The sequence below is a fragment of the Tamandua tetradactyla genome, chromosome 2 (assembly GCF_023851605.1).
Source record: "Tamandua tetradactyla isolate mTamTet1 chromosome 2, mTamTet1.pri, whole genome shotgun sequence".
Taxonomy (NCBI): domain Eukaryota; kingdom Metazoa; phylum Chordata; class Mammalia; order Pilosa; family Myrmecophagidae; genus Tamandua; species Tamandua tetradactyla.
Genome location: NC_135328.1, coordinates 49,705,407 through 49,728,865, shown reverse-complemented (window position 1 = coordinate 49,728,865; position 23,459 = coordinate 49,705,407). Strand labels below are relative to the sequence as shown.

The window sequence follows — 23,459 nt, the reverse complement described above, 5'->3', positions numbered from 1 at the left end:
TGGCAGGAGTGGAGAACATGGGCATTTGGGCCACTTCCTCATGTAACTTACTTGTGCCTTCAGGACCTGTTCTGGCCCTACCTCAAATATACCGTTTCCATTTTACGATGGAGTGCTGCCATGCATTTCCAACTTCATGGCTTGGTGGGCCAGACAACACCCAGCTCATGAAAGGCAACACAGGTCTCATGGTAACTTGGTGGTCCAAGGTTAAGTGTTCAGTTTCCACTAAGGCCCAGTAGCAGACCAAAAGCTGTTTCTCAAAAGCAGAGTAGTTATCTGCAGCAGATGGTAAGGCTTTGCCCCAAAATCCTAAGGGTCTGCATTATGATTCTCCTATAGAGGGTTGCCAAAGGCTCCAAACAGCATCTCTATTTGCCACTGACACTTCCAGCACCATTGGACCCACTGGATCATACGGTCCAAGTGGCAGAGCAGCTCGTACAACAGCCTGGACCTGTCGCAGAGCATCCTCTTGATCAGGTCCCCACTTAAAATTAGCAGTTTTTCTGGCCACTCGATAAATGGGCTGGAGTAGCACAACTAAATGAGGAATATGTTGTCACCAAAATCCAAAGAGACCAACTAGGCGTTGTGCCTCTTTTTTGGTCACAGGAAGGGCCAGATACAGCAACTTATCCTTCACCTTAGAAAGGATATCTTGACATACCCCACACCACTGGACACCTAGAAATTCCACTGAGGTGGAAGACTCCTGTAGTTTTGTTGAATTTATCTCCCATCCTCTGACACACAAATGCCTTATCAATAAATCTAGAGTAGTGGCTATTTCTTGCTCACTAGGTCCAATCAACATGATATCACCAATATAACGGACCAGTGTGAGGTCTTGTGGGTGAGAGAAATGATCAAGGTCCCTGCAGACAAGATTAAGACATAGGGCTGAAGAGTTGATATACCCCTGAGGTAGGACAATGAAAGTATATTGCTGACCTTGCCAGCAGAAAGAAAACTGTTTCTGATGGTCCTTACTAATAGCTATTGAGAAAAAAGCATTTGTCAGATCAATAACTGCATACCAGGTTATGTACTGATTTGCTCAAGCAATGATACTACATCTGAAACAGAAGCTACAATTAGAGTTGCCACCTGGTTGAGCTTACAATAATCCACTGTCATCCTCCAAGACTTGTCTGTTTTCTGCACAGGCTAAATAGGAGAGTTGAATGGGGATGTGGGAATCACCACCTCTGCATCCTTCAAGTCCTTAAGAGCGGCAGTAATCTCTGCAATCCCTCCAGGAATCCAGTATTGCTTCTGATTTACTATTTTGCTAGGTAGGGGGCAGTTCTAGTGGTTTCCACTTAGCCTTTCCCATCATAATAGCCCTTACTCCACAAGTTAGAGAGCCAATGTGGGGATTCTACCAGTTGCTCATTATGTCTATTCCAATTATGCATTCTGGAACTGGGGAAATAACTACAGAATGGGTCCAGGGGCCCCCTGGACCCACTGTGAGATGGACCTAAGCTAAAATTCCATCGATCACCTGACCTCCATAAGCCCCCACTCTCACTGGTAGACCAGAGTAATGTTTTGGGTCCCCTGGAATTAATGTCACTTCTGAATCAGTGTCTAATAATTCCCAAAATATCTGACCATTTCCATTTCCCCAATGCACAGTTACCTGGGTAAAAGGCTGTCAGTCTCCTTGGGGAAGGCTTGGGGAAGATAAACAGTATGAATTTGTGGTAGTGTAACAGCATTCTTGCTCAAAGGGACCTGGTCTCCCCTTCATTCAAGAGGCTCTGGGTTTGTAAACTGTCTTGAGTCTGGAAATTGATTAAGGGGCCATGACTCTTTGCTTTTGTAATTCAAGTTAGACTTCTGTTCACTTGACCTAGAACTCTTTTGCTCACCCAGCTCAAACAAGAATTTAGTAGACTGCCCATCTATTGTACTTCTAGGTACCCCATGATTTACTAGTCAATGCCACAAATCTCTGCAAGTCAGATTATTTTGACTCCTGGTTTGAGTCTGTTGTCTATGACGATAGCCACATCCACATTGTGTTTGGTGATTAAGTCCCGCCACCTGGCTTCTTCCAACTCGGGATCCAGTCATCCCCATTGTGTTTAAGGATTCCAGCTCAGTGACAGCAGTTCCCACAGTAATATCTGACCTACAGAGAAGTACAACTACAGAGCTCTTCAGGGATGATGGCGCTAGTCTCACAAATTTATTTCTGATTCTTCTGGTAAAAGGTGCACCCTCTGGACATTCCTGGGGTGTAAGAGCAGGCTTTGCATGATAAATCCACTCTAACACGCCAATTTCTCTAAGCCTTCAGGTCCTTTCATCTACATTATACCAGGGCAGTTCTGGCATTTCAACCTCAGGTAATGTTGGCCACCTTTTGATCCATGTTTCAGCCAACCATCCAAACAAATTGTTAATGCCTTTTCTAACCCTTTGAGCTATAACATTGAATGCAGAATCTCTGCTTAGTGGACCCAGATCAATAAATTCAGCCTGATCTAGCCTTATATTCCTCCCACCATTATCCTACACCCTTAAAATCCATTGCTACACATATTCCCCTGAATTCTGTCTATGTAAACTGGAAAACTCACACAGTTCTTTTGGAGTATAATGTACCTCCTCATGTGTGATACTTTGTACCTCAACTTTGGGGCCTGGGGACTTTAGTCTAGTTATAGATCTAGAAGAAATAAGGGGTGGTGAAGGTGGGTCATGAAAAGAATTAGAAGCATCTTCCAAGTCATCTGCTTCAGGGCTTTCATTTGCAGTTTCAGCTGGTGAAACAGAATTAATCACTCTATAATCCTTTCAGGTGGAGGTTGTATGGGCCAACTGCTCAAGGCAGGCTGGAGGTGGGGCAGCTATGTCCTCAGGGCAAACTATACAGTATTATCTACAGAAAACTCAGCATGACCTAGGGTTTCAACCTCACCACCGACATCATTATCAGTTCATATGTCATCATCCCATTTTTCAGGGTCCCACTCCTTTCCAATCAATGCCCTCACTTTAAAGGCAGACACCATGCAAGATTGAGATTTCAGTTTATGTTATAAAGTTGCTACTCTAACAATAAGATTCTGAGTCTGCTTTTTGGAGATCTCAAGTCTTCAGCTACAGGAGCTAAGATTTTCCTTCATGACACTCATAGAAACTTTAAAATCTGTCAGACTGCATGTAAGCTTCTTATTTGAAGCCTTAAGCCCATCCCTTTCACTCATTAATGCATACAGTGTATCTAACAACAACTAGCCAACATCTCTATACCTCCTATTTCCACAAAACTCCATAACAGTGTCAAAAACATTATTCCCCTGAGCCTAGCTTCATACAAGTGAATCATTATCATTAGAAGAATCGAATGGTGATATTTTGACTATCTCTTTTACCAACTCACCCCATGGATTGGCAGTTTCATTTTGATTACAGGAATCTGAGTCCATAGTGCCTTTGAGTCCAGTCAGAGTAGAAAACCAATCATAAAAACCCATTTTTAAGATTCTGCTTCTTAAGAGCCACTCCTGGAACCAAGCTGTATTAGTTAGCGTTCTCTAGAGAAACAGAATCAACAGGAAATATCCATAAATACAAAATTTATAAAAGTGTCTCACATAACCATGGGAATGTAGAGTCCAAAATCCATAGGGCAGGCTGTGAAGCTGAGGACTCCAGTGGAGGGTCTGGACGAACTCCACAGGAGTGGCTCTCCGGCCAAAACAGGAAGAGAGCCTGTCTCTTCTGAATCCTCCTTAAAAGGCTTCCAGTGATTAGATTAAGGATCACTCATCGCAGAAGACACGCTCCTTGGTTGATTACAAATGGAATCAGTTGTGGATGCAGCTGATGTGCTCATGATTTAATTCTATGAAATGTTCTCATAGTAACAGACAGGCCAGCACTTGCACAACCAGACAAACAGGTACCACCACCTGGCCAAGTTGACACATGAACCTGACCATGACAGAAGGGTAAGAAAATAGTTATCTGAACAGTGGAGGCAAGGAGGGAGGAAGGGACAATGTTCAGAGCTTAGGGCTTGTAGCCAGACCATCTGGGCAAAGTGCTGTCTCTGCCACTTTACAGTTATGAGACCCTAGGAAATCTCTCAGAGCCTGCTTCCTTACTGGGCTTTTATAAGCATTCAATGAGGTAACATATTAAAACACTTAACAAAGTACCAGGCACAGAAAAAGCAGATTATACACGGCAGCTCTGGGGATTGTTTTTATTATTAATCATCCTAGAGTGCTTCTGCTAGCTGAATCAGGGAATGGACTAGCTTTCGCCCTAATATCATCACGCACATCCCTCAACTGATTAACCTCAGGCAAAGTGGGAAAGAGCTTGGGAGCTATGCATATCAACATGGCCTCCATCTGCAGATCTGAAACTGGAATTTGTCAGTTATTCAGGAGAATGACACTAGCATGGCAAGGTATAAGAAAAGAGCAAGGAAATTATAAGAAAGCATGAAAAAAAGAAAGCATAGGAGGATATCCAATTCAACGATATGGCATAAAACTAAGCAAATGAGTTAACCAACAAATGTGAAAAGGTTACCCTGTCCTACTAAAAGGCAAGGCTCTCAAATTGGGTTCTAAAGCAAATTCCAACTAAATGCTGTTTGTAAAATCACACCTAACACAAAGAAACCTAAAAATATTAAAAGCTAAAATACAGTCAAAGATATATCAAATAAATACAAATAAAAAATAAAAAAGGGAACAGAATAAATATCACCAAAGAAATAAAAGCAAATAATAAATGGAACCAAGATCATTCTGTATGCGACACTTCACAGTGAATCTACAACTGTTATAAACTTTTATATACTGAATGGAGTAAGCAGAAAGTATAAGAAATGCAAGCAGACTCTTGACAAATAGTTCTGCACTTTATAGACCAAGTTGTCAAAAATTAACAACTTGAATATTATAACAATGCAATTATAAGAATATTTTGAGATAAGACCTTCTTTCCCAGCATCTGAACATTTATAAAAATTGATCATACATTAATCCACAAGACAAAACTCAAAAATTTTCAAAAACTTTAAGCAAATACGTCACATATTCTGGATCAATGTAAAAAAATTCAGAGAGAAGGCTATATTTTTAAACACCTAAACTCTTCAGAATAGCCAAAATGGAAACAATTCAAAGTCCCTCAACTAATGAATGGATAAATAAAATGTGGTACATATATATATATGGTAGTTTGGAGGTTTTATAGACCCCAGAAAAGATCAGGTCCTTAGATTTAATCTATTCCTATGGGTGTAAACTTATTATAGGTGGGACCTATTGATTAGGTTATTTTAATTGAGATCTGACCCACCTCATTCAAGGTGGATCTTAATCCTCTTACTTGAGTCCTTTAGAAGAGTATAAAAGCCAGAGAAGTTCACAGAAAAATGCCCTGACAAGCTAGGAGGTGAAATTCAGAGAAGCTGAGAGATGGAGCAGCCAGAAGCTGAAAGCAATGAAACCCAGGACAGAAGGACAAGCAGATGCCACCATGTCCCCTTTTATATGACAGAGGAGCCCAAGCTTGCTGGTAGCCAGGCTTCAGAGTCCAGATATCATCCTGCTGATTCCCTGATCCGGACATTTTGTACAGTCTCAGAACTGTGAACTTAGAAGCTAAAATACCCCCACTGTAAACACTCATTTAAAACTTGTAAGTTAATAAATCCCCATTTCTGGTATATTGCATTCCAGCAGTTTAGCAAACTAAGACATCTGTACAAAGGAATATTACTTGACAACAAAAAGGAATGAAGTACTGAAACACATTACAACGTCAATGAACCGTGATTAACATGATGTTAAGTGAAAGAAAACAATCACAAAAGACCAAATATTGTATGATTTAATTTATATGAAGTGTCTAGAATAGGCAAATCTATGGAGACAGAAAGTAGATTATTGGTTGTCTAGGGCTAAGGGGAGTAAGGAGCAGCAGGAAATGGGGAGTGACTGCTAATGGTAATGGGGTTTCTTTTTAGAATGATAAAAATGTTATAAAATTGATTATGGTGCTAGTTTCACAATTCTGTAAATATATTAAACACAAGTGAATATACTTAAATACTTTAAATGGGGAATTGATGATGGATATATCTCAATAAAGCTGTTTTAAACCAAGAGCATTAAAAAAACTACCTTAAATAATACTTGAATAAAAGTAAAATTGAAACTATAAATTACAGAATATTTAAGGAGTATCACTGAGAATACTATACATCAAAACATATAGGATGCAAAAAAAGCAGCAATTAGAAGAAAATTTGTAGCTTTAACTGTTTTTCATATTAAAGTAGAAAGAATAATATGTATACAAATAAAACAATAATTCAACTCAAGCAGTTAACAGAAATAACAAATCAACTTACAGAAAACAGGAGAAAGGAATTATAAAAGACAAAAGAGAGAATTCCATATTACATTCTGTAAGACTTTGTTGTTATTTATGACCAAGAAAAAATGCTGCCAATTAAACAAGGTCACTATGCTTTCTTATCACCAAGTGAAAGATGCATTCCAATTTCACGAGGTGTTAAAAAATGGGGAAAAAAGCACATCCTAAAATTGATGAAATATAGTATGTTAGAAAACAGAAAGAGTGTGACTGGTAAACAAATAAAAAAATTGGTCTTTGAAAAAGACAATAAACAAACCTCTGGCAAGACAAATTAAAAATAGAGAAAACAAAAATATGAAATATTAGGAATATAAAAGAAATAAAACCATATACACATGGGAGGCTAAATTTATAAGAGAATACTATACAAAACTTTATGGTAAAAAAAACTGAAGAAATATCTTGGCTAATAATTTTGTACTAAAAAGTAAAATTTCAAAATTGACTTTTATAAGAATTTAAAAATCCAAATAAGCAATGCCATGGAAGATAGTTCAAAAGGTGTCAAAGACTTATTTCAAAAAAATTGCACTGGGTCCCTGAAAATATTAGTGTTCATTCTGAAAATCTTAATTTCCCTTTCTCTTAAAATTATTTTAGATCATAAAAAGATAGAACAATTTTTTTCTTAAAATTAGCATATAACTGAATCCAAAACTACAAGAAGCACTTTTCACCTACCAAATTTACAAAGATTAAAAGGAGGGGATGGGGCCATGGTGGCTCAGTGGCAGAGTTCTTGCTTGCCATGCCAGAGGACCCGGGTTCGATTCTCGGTGCCTGCCCATGTAAAAAAATAATAACAATTAAATAAAATTAAAAAAATAAAAAAGGATGGGATGAAAATGCTCAGTATTTTGAGTTGGAGAGTATTTGAGTGCTCAGCATTTTGTGTAAGTGGGAGAAAATAGACAATCTCATCCCTTTCTGATAAAAGTGTTAAGTTGACACACCGTCTCTGGATAGTATTTTGAAAATATATACCAAGCAGCATAAAGTTTTTCATGAATTTTGACTCAGTAATCCCACTTCTACGAATTTATCATAAGATAACAATCATAACTATATAGAGAAAATTTTGTAACATAGATGTTCATTGCAGCATTATAATAGCAAAATCTTAAAAACAACTTAAATGGTCAATGTTAGACAGAAGATTTAGGTTTGCCAAATCCATCTGATGGGATTAAGTCATAGTACAGAAAAGTACACAATGACATTAAATATTCACTTCAGAGTAAGCATATATATTTTTATATGCCCCCAAACAAATGAAAGGATATGGAGCATAATAGTGATTATATCTAAAAGGAGTAACAAATAAAATTAATTTTCTTCTCTTCCTAATTCCTTACAATGAACATGCATTATTTTCTAATCACAAAAATTAGTAATCATCATTACAATCTTGTTTGTACAATTATTATGAAGTATACTACTAACACCCAGAAAACCAGAACAGAGGGGGTTTGAAACTAGGAGTGAGGAAGTGTTTGAAATGTTAAGAGTACTGTTATTGTGACCCTCCTGGGCTGTACGCTGAGGAGGATTGAGATTTACAGGTCACCTTTGTAAGAGGCAGAACCTCTTTTGTTTCAAGGCCCTCATCAAGGTTCCCCTCCCTGAAAAATATCAACAGCCTGTTCCAATCCAAGGAGCCAACCAATCACCTCCTTATCCATGGCTCATGCTGCTTCCTGGCAATTTCTCAACTAGAAACTATAAAAACAGCTTATTTGGCACTGAGCAGTTTTCTTAATAATAATAAGCCAGTTTAGACTCCTACCTAGATAGGGAATACTGGGAACCATCTTCAGGCTTCGGATATATTCCCGAGTCCGCTTGTAATTATCTTCTTTAGACATCAGATAGTCCAATTTCTCAAAGGTGGTCTTGTCTTTTCGATTCAAAAGCTGGAGTACGGAGAAGATACAGCATATGAGTGAGAACAGAAACTAGAAGAAGCTAAAAAAGATAACTGTGAACAAAGACAATAAGGGAACATCCTAAATGGCATGTCGATGGGCACAACTAAATGTTTTAAAAGGTCATTACATGCAGAGGAGTTTCATAGTCTCAATTCTGTTATTTTCACAGAATCTCGCAGGAAGATATCCTCCAAAGCCACCTAGTTTACTGTTCTAAATGAGGCCAGAATCCCCTCCATAGCACTTCCATGGGCATGTAGACCCTATAACAGCAAGGAACTCAGAGAGTAAAACTCAAGTTCACTCAAGAAGTTATTTGAGGGCGGGCCGTGGTGGCTCAGCGGGCAAAGTGCTTGCCTGCTATGCCGGAGGACCTCGGTTCGATTCCTGGCCCCAGCCCATGTAACAAAAAACGGAAAAACAAAATACAATAAAACAAGAAAATGTTTAAAGATGTTTCCCTTTCTTCCTTCCTTCCTTCCTTCTCTCTGTCTTTCCTTTAAAAAAAAAAAAAAAAAAGAAGTTATTTGATAGCTAAGCCAAGCCTCTTTTCTCCAGTCCACAGCTGCTTGCTCTCCCCTTAACATCTCCTCTATTGCTGAATGCTCTCAATAACTTTCACATGATTTACATGTGCATGTTATGCATGTAGCCCAGCCCTCTGAGTTTATGACCATGCCATATTTACATCATTTTAACCAAAAAGAAGCCAATCTTCTCTTCCATATCCCCTTAGGTGACTTAGTCAAACAAATATAGAATGAGCAGGTACCCATAGCCCTGGGACAGGAGAAACAAAATCATTTTGTGACTGAGATCACTGGTATATAAAGCTGATCCCCAGAGAAGGGGTGACTTAGTGTGCCAAAAGGAGCTTTCTGGAAAGGAAGAAATAGAAATCTGAATTTCTGCTTTTTAAGACTTGATGCTAAGGACTCATGCTGTGCTTTTCCTGCGTGTCCCAGGCCAAGGCCCAGTGCCAGGAAATGGCAACAAATCTTCTTGAGGAGAAAAGGAGGGGCAGGGTCACTGGGGGAAGCCTGGCTTTAGCACAGCATATGGCTGATGTTGAAAGCTACCCTGAGTCCAGATGCCAGGGCCCAGTGCAGTGCTTCTGGGATTTGTATCAATGGCTAAGCCAAGGAGTGTTAATGCAGAGGAAGCCCTGTCCTGGAATGTCCTTAACCAAGCTTGAAGCTGAGACTCTGGCGGTCTGTGTAAGAACCTGGAACAACAGATCTGCCACATCTGTTAGATTGAGGTAGACCAGTGTTCAACAGTCCCATAATACAGCAGAGAGAAGTGGAACAGTTACTGCTGTGTACCAGGGGAAGCAGTACAGTCTCCCTTTTCATACTGAAATAACTCCTTGGGGTTTTTTAATTGGTTGGGCAACTTATTTAGCATTTAAGGACTTGAGCTTATTTTAATTGTTTTGGGGAGAGACAGATACGCGATGTGACTGCATCAACATTCTGAGCATTATGGAACAGTATGTATTAGTTACATAATTAATAGTACTATCTCTTCATTTATGAACCTTACCCTGAACAGTCAGCCCCTTTTGCACACACGTGCCCAGTCTTCTTGCAGCACTGTTAATGGTCTGTCTTGTGGTACCTTAATTTTTGTGCTGGGAAGCCTGGGGCAGAGGGAAAACTGGGGCCAAGCAATTCAGCTGGAACTCTACCCCATCACAGACACCACTGTTAACTTCACTGATCACAAGACAATTTGTAGATACTCCCACGTTGGAGCTTGGTGCAGTCAACTCCAAGCCCAACACAGCATAATTCCTGGGACCCACATCTGCAAATCCCAGATTGAAGTTATGACTAATGCATCAGGGGCTCCAGGCTGCCTTGGGCAGGCCATGCCCAATTCCTCAATACTTGGCCTCTGTAGCTGCAGGGGATGCAGCTGTGCAGCAGCCGATGGCAGTGTAAGCAGTCATGACTTAAGGACCTCAAGGAGGAGAGGCAGAAGAATAAGCTGAAAGAAAGGTCCCACTACTGGAGAAGTTGGAGCATAAAAAGCAAGTTTTTCTTTTCCTATTGAGAAATTCAGGATCCATCAGGGTGGGGATGCAACAGAGATACTGGAGACAATAGCTGCTTAAATCGCTGCTAATTTTGTAACCCATCTTATTAACAAATGAACAAGAAATAATGTCACCTTCCATTTGCTGTTTATAAATCACCAGCACATATAATTCATCTGATCTTTACTAAGCCAAGTGTACAGTTGGATACAGGACTACCGCCTCCATTTCAGGCTCACAATCAAGTAACTTGACCAACTCCCTTGGGGAACTCAATTTAGTAGAGGAGAAAGACATGTATATTATTGCAATGTGACAAGTGAGAGAACAGAGACTGAGAACCCAAATAAATAAATAATGATATGGGCAAGGGTGTGTGTGTTCAGAAAAGTTATATAAAGAGGGGATATTTGAAATGAACATCCAAGAATGAAGAACATACCAAATAAAAATAAACACATACAAAATCACACACTCTACTTGTGAATTGCCCCATTGCAGAGCTGAGCAGTTACTTCTCCCTTGTTCAAGATGTCATTTCTTCATAACACAATCTAGAATTCACTGATTTCTTTGGCAATCACTCATATTCATCCTGCAGTCAAACAAATCCTGACATCTTCCTTGCATACACTATGGCTGAGCCATGCTGGCTCCCAATGCTCATACCACTGGTTTTCAGGATTTACATGGAGGTTGTCCATCTTCCCCTGCCATGTTCAGCCTATCAGTCCTGCTTGTAAAATGGAACCATGGAGGTGATCAACCTGCCATCTGGATATGACTAGGTCATTGTGAGGTTAGAGCCCTGGGGGACATCCCTGAGGATCACCCTTCAGACTGACTTCAAATCCACACTAGAGTTCTTCAGGAGTAGTGGGACAACCAAAGGCAGCCATATTTGCATTCTTCCTAAATTCAAATTCAAAACCAGGATCCTCCAGGTCACACTTCCTCCTGTTAACCTTGCCTCAATAAACATATTTCCTACCAACATCCCACCCCCTACACACACAGACACAAGGACGAGATCTGGGTAACTTCACTCATTTGTTCCATTCTGTGCCTACAAATGAGACTTAAAACAGCATTGGATTTCTCACTAGCAAAGCACAGGATGCTAGGAGACAAAGGAGAAATATCTTTACAATTCTGATGGAAACTGATTTTCAATTTAGAATCTTAAAACCAGCCAGACCATTATTCAAGTATAAGATATAGAATAGAAATAATTTTAGTCATGAAAAACTCGGAACATTAATTTTCCATACTCATTTATTTAAAAATTGCTTGAGAAGTTCCTCCAACAAAATGAAGAAATAACCCAAGAACAAGAAGATATGGGATATAAGAAACAGATCTAACCCAGGAGTAGCAAAGGGAGGTTATAGGATGATAATTGAGCAGCGGCTTTAAAAACAACCAGCCCACATTGGATCAACCCTGGGACAGATGTTTCCAGAGAAAGAATACATGGAATATTTTCCAACAAAGAGCCAGTTGCTTCCAAATATGTTAAAACTGGCTCAAAATTCAGAAAATCTGATGTGATGGCACATTGTGGGAGGGGAGAAGATATATTTAATATATACTCAAGGAAGGACATGTTATTCATAGTTTACTACTTGACTATGCAATGAACCATATATACAGTGAGCCAATTCCTAATAATTTAAACAACAAATCTTCATTTAACAGAAGTGGGCTAACTATAGTTATATGTTTTTGAAGAAAGAAGGATGCAGAAAAACTAAGCCAACATCTACCATACAAAGAAGTTCTAGATACTGTCTAAAAGGGATGGATCAAGAAATTGTAGCAAAAGCAAGTTAGTAGAAATGTGGTAGCAACAACTAGAAGAAACCACTAAATAACCGAAAGGGGTTGCCTCTGGGGAATGAATGGGGCATGGAGAAAAACAAGCAGATGAGCATTGTTTTCCATTATAAGTCTGTCAGTATTTCATGATTTTTAAAATTAATATGTATGTATTATGCTGATAAAATTCTTTGAATATTTAGCTTATACAGCATAAGGTTAGTTTATTCAGAAAGCAACAGCATGTACTTATATATATTTTAATCTCTTATAACAAGTAGAGTTACAAACTGCACACCTCAATGAGAATTGAGGGTTCTTTAGACTTTAGAGTATAAGGGAAGCCTCAGGAAGGTTTCTCAGGAAGAAAGCATCAGAATTACATACATGAAAACTATTTGCTTACATGAGTCAAGCAGATACAAAAAGCACTCTTGTTCAGGAAAAGAAATAAGGAAACAAGATAAAGGAAAAGGCCATTAAATATAAAAGGCAAGCACCTTCACTTATAGAAAAGTTTAGAAGTCTCAGGATACACTTTGAGATCTTTTAGTAATATTTATTATGATTGTAATTAATTAAGTGATTACATTTGTGTCTCACTCAGAAAATAATAAAGTCCATGAGGGCAGTGACCCTGTTGGTATATCAGCTCCACTATTCCCTGCATCTAATGCAATTCCTGACACAGAAGAAGCACTGCCTAAATATTTGTTGAATAAAAGAATAATGAAAAAGATAACATTGATAATTTAAAAATCCAATTCCTTGGAAATTTTTTGAATACTCTGATAATTCTTGGGCCAAAGAGGAAATAAAAACCAAGATTTTGGACCATTCACAGGCCACAAATAATGAGAGACTACATAGTCAACTATGTGATGAGGCCAAAACTGTTATAATAGGGAAATTCATGGTTTCAAAATCTTTTATAGTTAAACAAGAAAGAAATAATGTAAATGAACTAAAAATTCAACTCAGAAGCTAGGAAAATGGTAGGGGTGGGTGGGTAAGAGAAATAGATTAATAGATAAAATTAGAAACTGATATATCAAAAAATCATGCTATATACTAAACCTAGAGACATAACTAAATCCAAGAACTAATTTTTATAAAATATCAATAAAACAGGCAAAACTACAAACAAGGCAAAAAGCAAAAATATACAACATTAGGATTGAGAATGTGCTTCTAGCTATACACGCAAAGTGAACTAAAATTACCAGGTAAAGATCAAGCCCCTGCATACTGATTCCAAATAATTTTCATGAAGCCAAGTGTCAGCTATAAGGGATAAGTGGGTCTCATAAATGAAGGTCAAAAGCTAAGAAAAGCACAAATCTTGGTAAAATATCTGAAGAAGTGGATTGCTTTTGAAAATTTCCCTTATCATGCTCTAAGTGCCTTGTATCTAGCTAATGGTGAACAATCTCCCTCTTCCGGTAAAGTAGTTCAAATTTGGAAGTTCTCTCTGAGGAGGAATACAGTGTATTCAAATTCTCTTTATGAGGACATTGGTATCTTGTTCCCTTGCCTCAAGAAAATATACCTCTTAATACGTGGAATATTTTTCAACAGAGCCAGTTGCTCAAAATATGTTAAAATTGGCTCAAAATTCCATTTCAATTCCAGTGTCTACTATTGGTATGAAAAGAATTTTTAGCGCTGCGGGTTATCTATGGACCAATGGATTAAACAGAGCATGGAATCAGTAAGGAACAAAACTGGGGCATTAAAAAAAAGGAATTTTTACTTCTTTGGATACAAACCTTCAGTTTCTGAAAAATTAAAAACTCACAAAATTACATTTCTAATGTAAAATGTTAGATGCAGCAGAAACTGTCATAAGTAACATAGGAAAAATTGTGACTTTGGATAGGTGTTCTGGCTAGTTCGCCATCTTTGTGTTTGATTATGTCTGTTTCAAATGCTGTACAGATAGGGTGGGCCGCCATGGTGACTCAGCAGGCAGAGTTCTAGCCTGCCATGCTGGAGACCTGGGGTCAATTTCTCGTGCCTGCCCATGAGAAAAAAAAAAAAGGAATAGTAAATGCTGTACAGATAGAAGTAGAATGTCATTGATTATCACCCTGGGAATATTGACTAGTTTTGCATTCACTTGTAAAATTATTTCAGTATTCCTTATCTGACTAGATAAGGGTGGTATTCTGGGTTCTCTTTTGGTACACTTGTAATATCTTACTTGTCCCCTCATTAATTAAATGAATTAAATAAAATCTTTTACAAGTGTTCATTTTTTATTTGTATGAGTCAAAATTTTACCTTCTTTAAAATTTATCTTATAACAGTTTCTATATACACACACATATACATGTACATATACAATGTAGATTGTGGTAGGACAATTTGCATCATGTATTTCCAATAATTTTGCTAAATTAAAAAAAAAAAAAATCCACCAATGGTAACCCCAAGAAACATTCCACAAAGTTCCAAGAGCCAAGCCAGGAGGTTGAGATTGGTTCTCTAATACAAGTTTGCTGAGGGCCCCTTTTAGGTCCAGACTTGGTCTGTGGGTGACAGGGACAGGTGAAGTAGGGTCAGGCACCAGATATGCATCCCTATTTGCTCAATCCTGGCTAACAATGAAGGGGACTAGCTAAGGCAGAAAAGCGTCAGAAACACTAAGAGAGGCTCTAGAGGGAGAGAACAAACTCCATTATGGGAAGGAGGGACTTCAGGGAAAGGTAATCCTGCATATAAATCTTCAAGGATTTCAAACAGCAAAGATGGGGCTGGACAGGCCCCAGAGGCTCCAGAATGCCCAAGCTAGGCCTAGAAGTAGGGAATACATAGGGATATGCAAGGAAGCAGCAGTTTGGCTGAAATGTAAACAAGTGTCAAATTCAATAAAACTGGAAAGGTAGGGGAAAGATACAAACTTGCATTTCAGTAAAGGTTTTGTGACAGGGTCATTTGAATGCTGTGAACATTTGACAGTGATTTTGATGGCTTTTTCTACTTTTCTGGATACTTCAGCTCGACTTGTAAACAGGGTGCCAATCACAAGCAGCTAAGCATGAACAGTGAATACTAATCAAAATGGAAAGAATAGGTTGATTGTGGCCATGTTTTAACAGGAAATTCCTCTGGCCAACTCTTGCGTCTCTTGCACACATGACTTGGGAAATTGGATTGCTGGCGGTACCAGATGCTCTGCTGGCCACAGCTGAAAGTTTTATGGTTTGATTTTAGGGTCAGGAAGTAGGTGTGAAGTAGGTATGAAACCTTCTGGTATTTGCTGCTGTTGCCAAAATGCCTCTATTATCCTCTGCCCTCTATAAGACACTTAGTGCCCATGAACTTTTATCAAGTGCTATAGTCATTGATGAAAGTTTCATAAAGCAAGTTTTCCTCAAAAACACCAATCAAGACATTCTGATCCTCCTCCTCATCTAAGCTCAGTATTCTAGTTTGCTAGTTGCCAGAATGCAATATACCAGAAACGGAATGGCTTTTAAAAGGGGAATTTAATAAGTTACTGGTTTACAGTTCTAAGGCCAAGAAAACGTCCCAATTAAAGCAAGCCTGTAGAAATGTCCAATCAAAGGCATCCAGGGAAAGATACCTTGGTTCAAGAAGGCTGATGATGTTCAGGGTCTCTCTCTCAAGTGAGAAGGCACATGGCGAACAGGGTCAGGGTTTCTCTCTCCCAGAAAGGCATGTGGTGAACACAGCATCCATCTGTTAGCTTTCTTTCCTGGCTTCCCTTCACGAAGCTCCCCAGGAGGCATTTTCCTTCTTCATTTCCAAAGGTTGCTGCCTGATGGACTCTGCTTCTCATGGCTATGTCATTCTGCTCTGCTCTCTCCAAATCTCTTTCATTCTCCAAAATGTTTCCTCTTTTATAGGACCTCAGAAACTAATCAAAGATCCACCCAAATGGGTGGAGACACATCTCTACCTAATCCAGTTTAACAACCACTCTTGATTAAATCACATCCCCGGGGAGATGATCTAATTACAGTTTCAAACATACAATACTGAATAGGGATTAGAATAAATGGCTGCCTTTACAAAATGGGATTAGGATTAAAACATGGCTTTTCTAGGGTACATACATCCTTTCAAATCAGCACATTCAGGATCTTTCCTTATTCTAAGCCATCACTAAAATCCTGGGTTAGAAATCTAAATGATGGGTGAAAACTGGTTGACAAAATCTTCACTATTGGTGGTACAGTGGTCAAATGGCAGTTTAAAAAGAGTAGCATCAAAATGTTTCCATCCCACCTTGGAGGAGCAGTGGATTCAGAGTCCTTGAATGAGTAAAAGCGGGGAGAGGAAGGGCTAAAAACTGTCTTTAACCAGGGAGGTAAAAACACCAGAGCTCTGTTTTGTGGTCAGGAAGACCCCTCTAATAGCAGTGTAAGGGTAAACTGGAGGGAAAAAAGCAGAAGCAAGGAGACCAGCTAGAAGACAACAATGATAGTACAGGTAAAAAATAATCACAGGGCATGGTAGCATTGAGACACCATAGGGGATTCCCTGTATTCCAGGAAAACTCTTCTTTATTTCCATTATGTAGTTGCAGTCCTATTTCCCTTTGATGGTCAGGATCAATCACCCAGACAGAACAGTAATCCCCTTCTGTGCTTGTTGATTCACTGGCATGAGAAGCCCAAAGTGGTCAGGTAGTAGTCTTAATTTCTAGTTCAATGGAATCATTGCTGTGTCTCCTGGAAAGAGCAGTCCTCCTTTTAGAACTAAGACTTGTACACCAGCAGAGCTTAAGGTTTCAGGGACAGAAAGCAAAAAATTTCCTAGTGGATCACAAGGGGTGATAATGAGTGGTACCACTCCCATTTCCACCTATTGATTCGTGGACCTGTGAATCCTGGCTATGGAAGAAACAGTACCATAGAGTGGATGCATACACAGCCTCCTGGAGAACACTGCCCTAGCCCTGCAAGGTATTGCCACCTAGTAGGCTCCATAATTGGGTCTTCAAAAGGTCATTCCAATGTTTTATCAACCCAGTTGCCTCTGGATGATGGGGAACATGGTAAGACCAGAGAATTCCATGAGCATGTGCCCATTCCCGCACTTCATTTGCCATGAAGTGGGTTCCTTGATGAGAAGCAGTGCTGTATGGAATACTATGACAGTGGATAAGTCCATGTATGGTAGTTTTTGCAGAAGCATTGCATGCAGGGAATACACACCCATATTCAGAGTATGTATCTATACCAGTTAGGACAAAGCACTGTTCCTTCAATGGTGGAAATGGTCCAATGTAACCAACCTGCCACCAGGTAGCAGGCTGATCACCTCGGGGAATGATACCATATCAGGGACTGCTGCTGGTAGGTTGAGCACTCAGCAGTGGCTGTAGCCAGGTCAGCCTTGGTGAGTGGAAGTCCATGTTGCTGGGCTCATGCATAACCTCCATCCCTACTACCATGTCCACTTTGTTCATAAGTCCATTGGGCAATGGCAGGAGTGGCTGAGGAAAGAGGATGACTTGTATCCACAGGATGTGTCATCTTATCCATTTGATTATTAAAACCTTTCTCTGCTGAAGTCACCCTCTGGTGCACATTCACATAGGACACAAATATCTTCATGTTTTTAGCCCACTCAGAAAGGTCTATTCACATATCTCTTCCCCAGATCTCTTTGTCACCAATTTTCCAATCATGCTGCTTCCAAGTCCCTGACCATCCACCCAAATCATTAGCAATAGCCCATTGTATACAAGCACACCTCTGGCCAGTTCTCCTTTCAAGTAAAATGAACAACCAGGTGCACTGCTCAAAGTTCTGCCCACTGGGAAGATTGCCCCTCACCACTGTCCTTAAGGACATCCCAGAATGGGGATGTAATACTGCAACTGTCCACTTCCAGGTGGTACCTGCATATCGTGTAAACCACCTGTAAACCAGGCCTGAGTTTTCTTTTCCTCAGTCAACTCGCTTGAAGGAACTTCCCAAGAGGCTATAGCTCTGGTCTGGGAAAGAGAAGGTAATGTAGCAGGAGTGGGGGCCATGGGCATTTGGGTCGCTTCCTCATGTAACTTACTTGTGCCTTTAGGACCTGCTCGATCCCTACCTCTAATATACCAATTCCATTTTATGATGGAGTGCTGCTGTGAATGCCCAAATTTACAGCTTGATGGGTCAGACAACACCCAAGTCATGATAGGCAACTCAGGTCTCATGGTAACCTAGTGGCCCATGTTTAAGCGGTCAATCTCTACTAAGGCCCAGTAGCAGGTTAAAAGCTGTTTCTCAAAAGGAGAGTAGTGATCTGCAGCGGGTGATAAGGCTTTGCTTCAAAATTCTAAGGGTCTGTGTTGTGATTTTCTATAGAAGCCTGCCAAAGGCTCCAGACAGCAACCCTATTTGCCACTGATACTTCCAGCACCACTGGATCTGCTGGATCATATGACCGAAGTGGCAGAACACCTTGCATAGCAGCCTCGACCGGTCACAGAGACTCCTCTTGCTCCAGTCACCACTTAAAACTAGCAGCTTTTCTGGTCATTTGGTAAATGGGCTGGAGTAGCACACCCAAATGAGGAATATAGTATCTACAAAATTTGAAGAGGCCAACTAGGCATTGTGCCTCTTTTTTGGTCATAGGAGGGGCCAGACGCAACAGCTTATCCCTCACCTTAGAAAGGATAACTCAACATGCCCCATACCACTGGACACCTAGAAATTTCACTGAGGTGGAAGGACCTGTGTTTTTGTTGGATTTATCTCCCATTCTCTGACCTGCAAATGCCTTACCAGTAAGTCTAGAGTAGTTGCTACTCCTTGCTCACTAGGTCAAATCAGCATGATATTATCAGTATAATGGACTGGTATAATGTCTTGTGGGAGGGAGAAATGATCAAGGGCCCTGTGGACAAGACTGTGACTTAGGGCTGGAGAGTTGATATACCCCTGAGGCAGGGCAGTGAACGTATACTGCTGGCCTTGCCAGCTGAGTGTAAATTGTTTCTGGTGGTCCTTACTGACTAAAAAAGCATTTTTTGAGAAATGAGAGAAACAAGCATTTGCCAGAGCAATAGCTATATACCAGGTACCAGGCAATGTGTTGACTTTCTCAAGCAATGATACCACATCTGTAAAAGTAGCTGCAATTCGAGTCACCCCCTGGTTAAGTTTACAATAATCTACTGTCATCCTCCAAGTCCCATCTGTCTTCAGCATGGGCCAAATAGAAGAGTTGAATGGGGATATGCATCCTTCAAGTCTTTAAGAGTGGCACTAATCTCTGCAATCCCTCCAGGAATACAGTATTGCTTCTGATTCACTTTTGCTATGTAGGGGAAGTTCTACTGGCTTCCACTTGGCCTTTCCTACCACAATAGCCCTCGCTCCATGAGTCAGAGAACTAATGTGGGGATTCTGCCAGTTGCTGAGTATGTCAATTCTAACTAAGCATTCTGGAACTGGGGAAATGACCACAGAATGGGCCCGGGAACCTACTGGATCCATGTGAGATGGACTTGAGCTAAAACTCCATCAATCACTTAACTGCCATAAGCCCCTACTCTGACTGGTGGACTAGAGTGACATTTTGGATCTCTTGGAATTAGTGTAACTTCTGAGCCAGAGTCTAAGAATCCTTGAAATATCTAATCATTTCCTTTTCCTCAGTGCACAGTCATCCTGGTAAAAGGCTGGTAAAAGGCTTGTAAAAGGCTTCCCCTTCTTCTTGGGAAAAGCTCAGAGGAAGGTTAATAGTATAAATTTTGGGCAGTGTAAAAGGGTCCTTTCCCAAGTATACCTGGCCCTCCTTCTGTTCACCTAACCTAGATTTCCTCTGCTTACTCAGCTCAAACAAGAATTTAAGAGACCGCTCATCTATTTTATTTCTAGGTACCCCATGATCTACTAGCTAACACCATAAGTCTCTGCAAGTCATATTATTTTGACTGCAGTTTTGAGTCTGCTGTCCATTATGGTGGCCACGCCCACCTTGTTTATGGTGATTAACTGTCGCCACATGCCTTCTGCCAACTCGGGATCCAACCATTCTTACTGTATTTAAGGATTCCCGTTCAGTGACAGCAGTTCCCAGTATTTGACCTATAGAGAAGAGTGACTTTAGAGTTCTTCAGGGATGATGGTGCTAGTTTCACAAATTTATTTCTCAAGGTACTGTGAAAGATGTGTTATGTGAGCAGTCTTCCATGATAAATCCACTCTAACATTCCCATATCTCTAAGCCTCTGAATCTCCTCATCTACATTATATCAGGGCAGGTCAGGCATTTCGACCTCAGGTAATACAGGCCACGTTTTGACCCATGTTTCAACCAACCATCTAAACTGTTTCTAACCCCTTGAGCCATAACACTGAATGCAGAATCTCTACTTACTGGGCCCATATCAATAAATTCAGCTTGATCTAGCTTTATCTTCCTTCTGCTATTATCCCACACCCTTAACACCCATTACTACACATATTCCTCAGATTTCTGGCTATACAGATTGAAAAATTCATGCAGTTCTTTTGTAGCATAATGTACCTCCTCATGGGTCACACTTTGTACCTCATCCTTTGGGACCTGATGGGACTTCAGTCTAGTTATAGGTCTTGAAGAAAAGAGGGGTAGTGGGGGTGGGTCATTAAAAAAAATAGAAGTATCTTTCAAGCAAATTACCTCAGGGCATTCCATTGCAGTTTCATATGGTGAAAGAGGATTAATAACGCCAGACAGAGGAGTGAGGGCTATTTCCGAGAGGAGGTGGTTACAGGTTTACCAGGCAGTGAAGGATTAATCTCATTAGGTGGAGGATGGATGGCAGGCTCCTCTGAGGAGACTGGAGGCCAGGAAGCTGTTTCCTCAAAGCAGACCAGAGGCTGGGAAGCTCTTCCCTCAGGGCAGTCCAACTATAAGTTGTTCTAGTTTGCTAGCTGCCAGAATGCGATATACCAGAAATGGAGTGGCTTTTAAAAAGGGAAATTTACTAACATGCAACTTTACAGTTCTAAAGTAAATGTCCCAATTAAAGCAAGTCTATAAAAATGTCTGAATTAAGGAACCAAGAGGTAACCTTAACTCAAGAAGAGCTGATGAAGTTCAGGGTTTCTCTCCCAACTGGAAAGGCACATGGTGAACATGGTGAAGTTTGCTAGCTTTCTCTCCAGGCTTCTTGTTTCTTGAAGCTCCCTAGGGGCGTTTTCGTTCTTCATCTCAGAAGGTCTCGGGCTACGTGGGCTCTCCTCATGGAAGCTTTCTCCCAAATTCTTCCTCTTATAAATGACTTCAGTAAACTAATCAAGACCCACCTGGTATGGGTGGAGTCACATCTCCCTCTAATTAATACCCACAATTGGATGAGTCACATCTCCATGGAGTTAATCCAATCAACTCTCCAACCTAAAGTACTGAATAGGGATTAAAAGAACAGGCTGCCTCCACCTGTTGTGATTAGGATTAAGGCATGGCTTTTCAAGGGTACATAATCCCTTCAAACCAGCATACAGGCCTATTTAGTGAAAACTCAGCAGATTCCAGGGATCTCATCTTCCCATTGCCATCATTATCAGCATCCCATGTTTCAGGGCTCCATTCTTTTCCAATCAAAGCCCTTACCCTGAAAAGCTGAGATTTTATCTTACGTTGTAAATCTGCTACTTACACGATAAGGCTTTGTGTTTGATTTCAGAGATCTCAAGTCTAAAACCACAGGAAATAAGATTTTTTTTCAGGGCACACATGGAAACTTTTACATCATTCATACAGTACTGAAGCTTCAAATTTGAAGCCTTCAGCTTTTCTCTTTCCCTCATCACTCTATCCAGTGTATCTAACAAGAAGCAGCCAACATCATTATATCTTTTTAAAAAAAATTTATTAATAAAATCAATCAACATACAATACAAACATTCTTAACATGTGAACATTCTATACTTGGTATGCAATCAATGGTTCACAATATCATCACATAGTTGTATATTCATCACCATGATCATTTCTCAGAACATTTACATCACTCCAGAAAAGAAATAAAAAGAAAAAAGAAAAAACTCTTGACTCTATTTGAAACTCTCAGCCATTGATATTTTATTTTGTCTCATTCCTCTCTTCCCCCTTTCAGTCAAGAAGATTTTCTCAATCCCTTGATGATCATTATACCTTTTAATTCCACAAAATTCCATAAAGGTATCAAAAACATTATTACCCAGAGCCTGGCTTCATATAAGCGTACAATTAGCAGAATCTAATGGTGATATTTTGAGTATCTCTTTTTCAAATCACCTCATGGACTGTCAGTGCCATCTTGATTATTGGCAACAGAGTCATCAGTGCCTTTGAGTCTAGTCAGAGTCAAAAACCAAGTATAAAAACCCATTTTTAAGATTCTGCATCTCAATAACCACTCTTGGTACCAAGCTGTGTTAGTCAGGGTTCTCTAGAGAAACAGAACCAACAAGAGAGATCTGTAAATATGAGATTTATAAAGGTGTCTCATGCAACTGTAGGAATGGAAAAGTCCGAAATCTGTAGGGCAAGCTGTAAAGATGGCAGCTCTGATGAAGGGTCTGGACAAACTACACAGGACGGGCTTGCTGGCTAAAGAAGCAGTGAAAGAGTCTCTCTTCTTCCTTAAAAACCTTTAACTGATTAGATTATCTCATTATTGGAGACAGGCCTCAGGTGGTCCAGATGTAATTGCTACAGATGCAATCAACTGACAGATGATACCAACCTTACAGTTTATCAACCAGCCATGAAATATTGTTGTAGCAACAGTCAGACCAGTGCTTGCTTGGCCAGACAAGTGGGCATAACCCCTTGGCCAAATTGACACCAGAACTAGCCATCACAGCCTGGCTTATGGGGATGGCAGCCTCTGACAGCCCATCTGAGAACAGTAAAGAATTGTTGATGATAATAACAATAACAATAGCAGCAGCAGCAGCAGTAGCTAATAATTATCTAGACTTTACTATGTTCCAGGCATGGTTTTAAACATTTTTTTCAGGCTTATTCATTTAATACTTACAAAAAAGACAGGCCCAGTACTGGGCCCAAGTGTCTGATTCAAGAGGCCATGTTCTCAATCTCCACACTGCCTGTAATCTATTGGCCTGGGGTCTCCATACCCACATAGGTTATTTGTGTTCAGCCACCCCCTTGATCCCTCCTGTCCTAGCACATGAGGTATGGGATGGGTTGATGATTTCTCACAGGTGACTTTTTCTATTCATGCTTTCATGGGACTTCCTCAGGCTTGTAGAGAGATTTTCTGGTTTTCATTT

At 40.0% G+C, this 23,459-nt stretch overlaps 1 protein-coding gene across 21 annotated transcripts in view; it reads right to left on the bottom strand.

Annotated features, from left to right (window-relative positions):
• Positions 1 to 23,459, bottom strand: part of RALGPS1 (Ral GEF with PH domain and SH3 binding motif 1) — a 617,170-nt gene that overhangs the window by 208,904 nt on the left and 384,807 nt on the right. For all 21 annotated transcript variants that reach the window (XR_013169371.1, XM_077145262.1, XM_077145266.1 and 18 more), the window contains one exon: positions 8,213 to 8,339. Coding sequence is in view for 20 of the 21 variants with exons in the window: in XM_077145262.1 (XP_077001377.1) it covers positions 8,213 to 8,339 (127 nt within the window). In the remaining variant the exon portion in view is untranslated. The remainder of the gene's footprint in view (positions 1 to 8,212; positions 8,340 to 23,459) is intronic.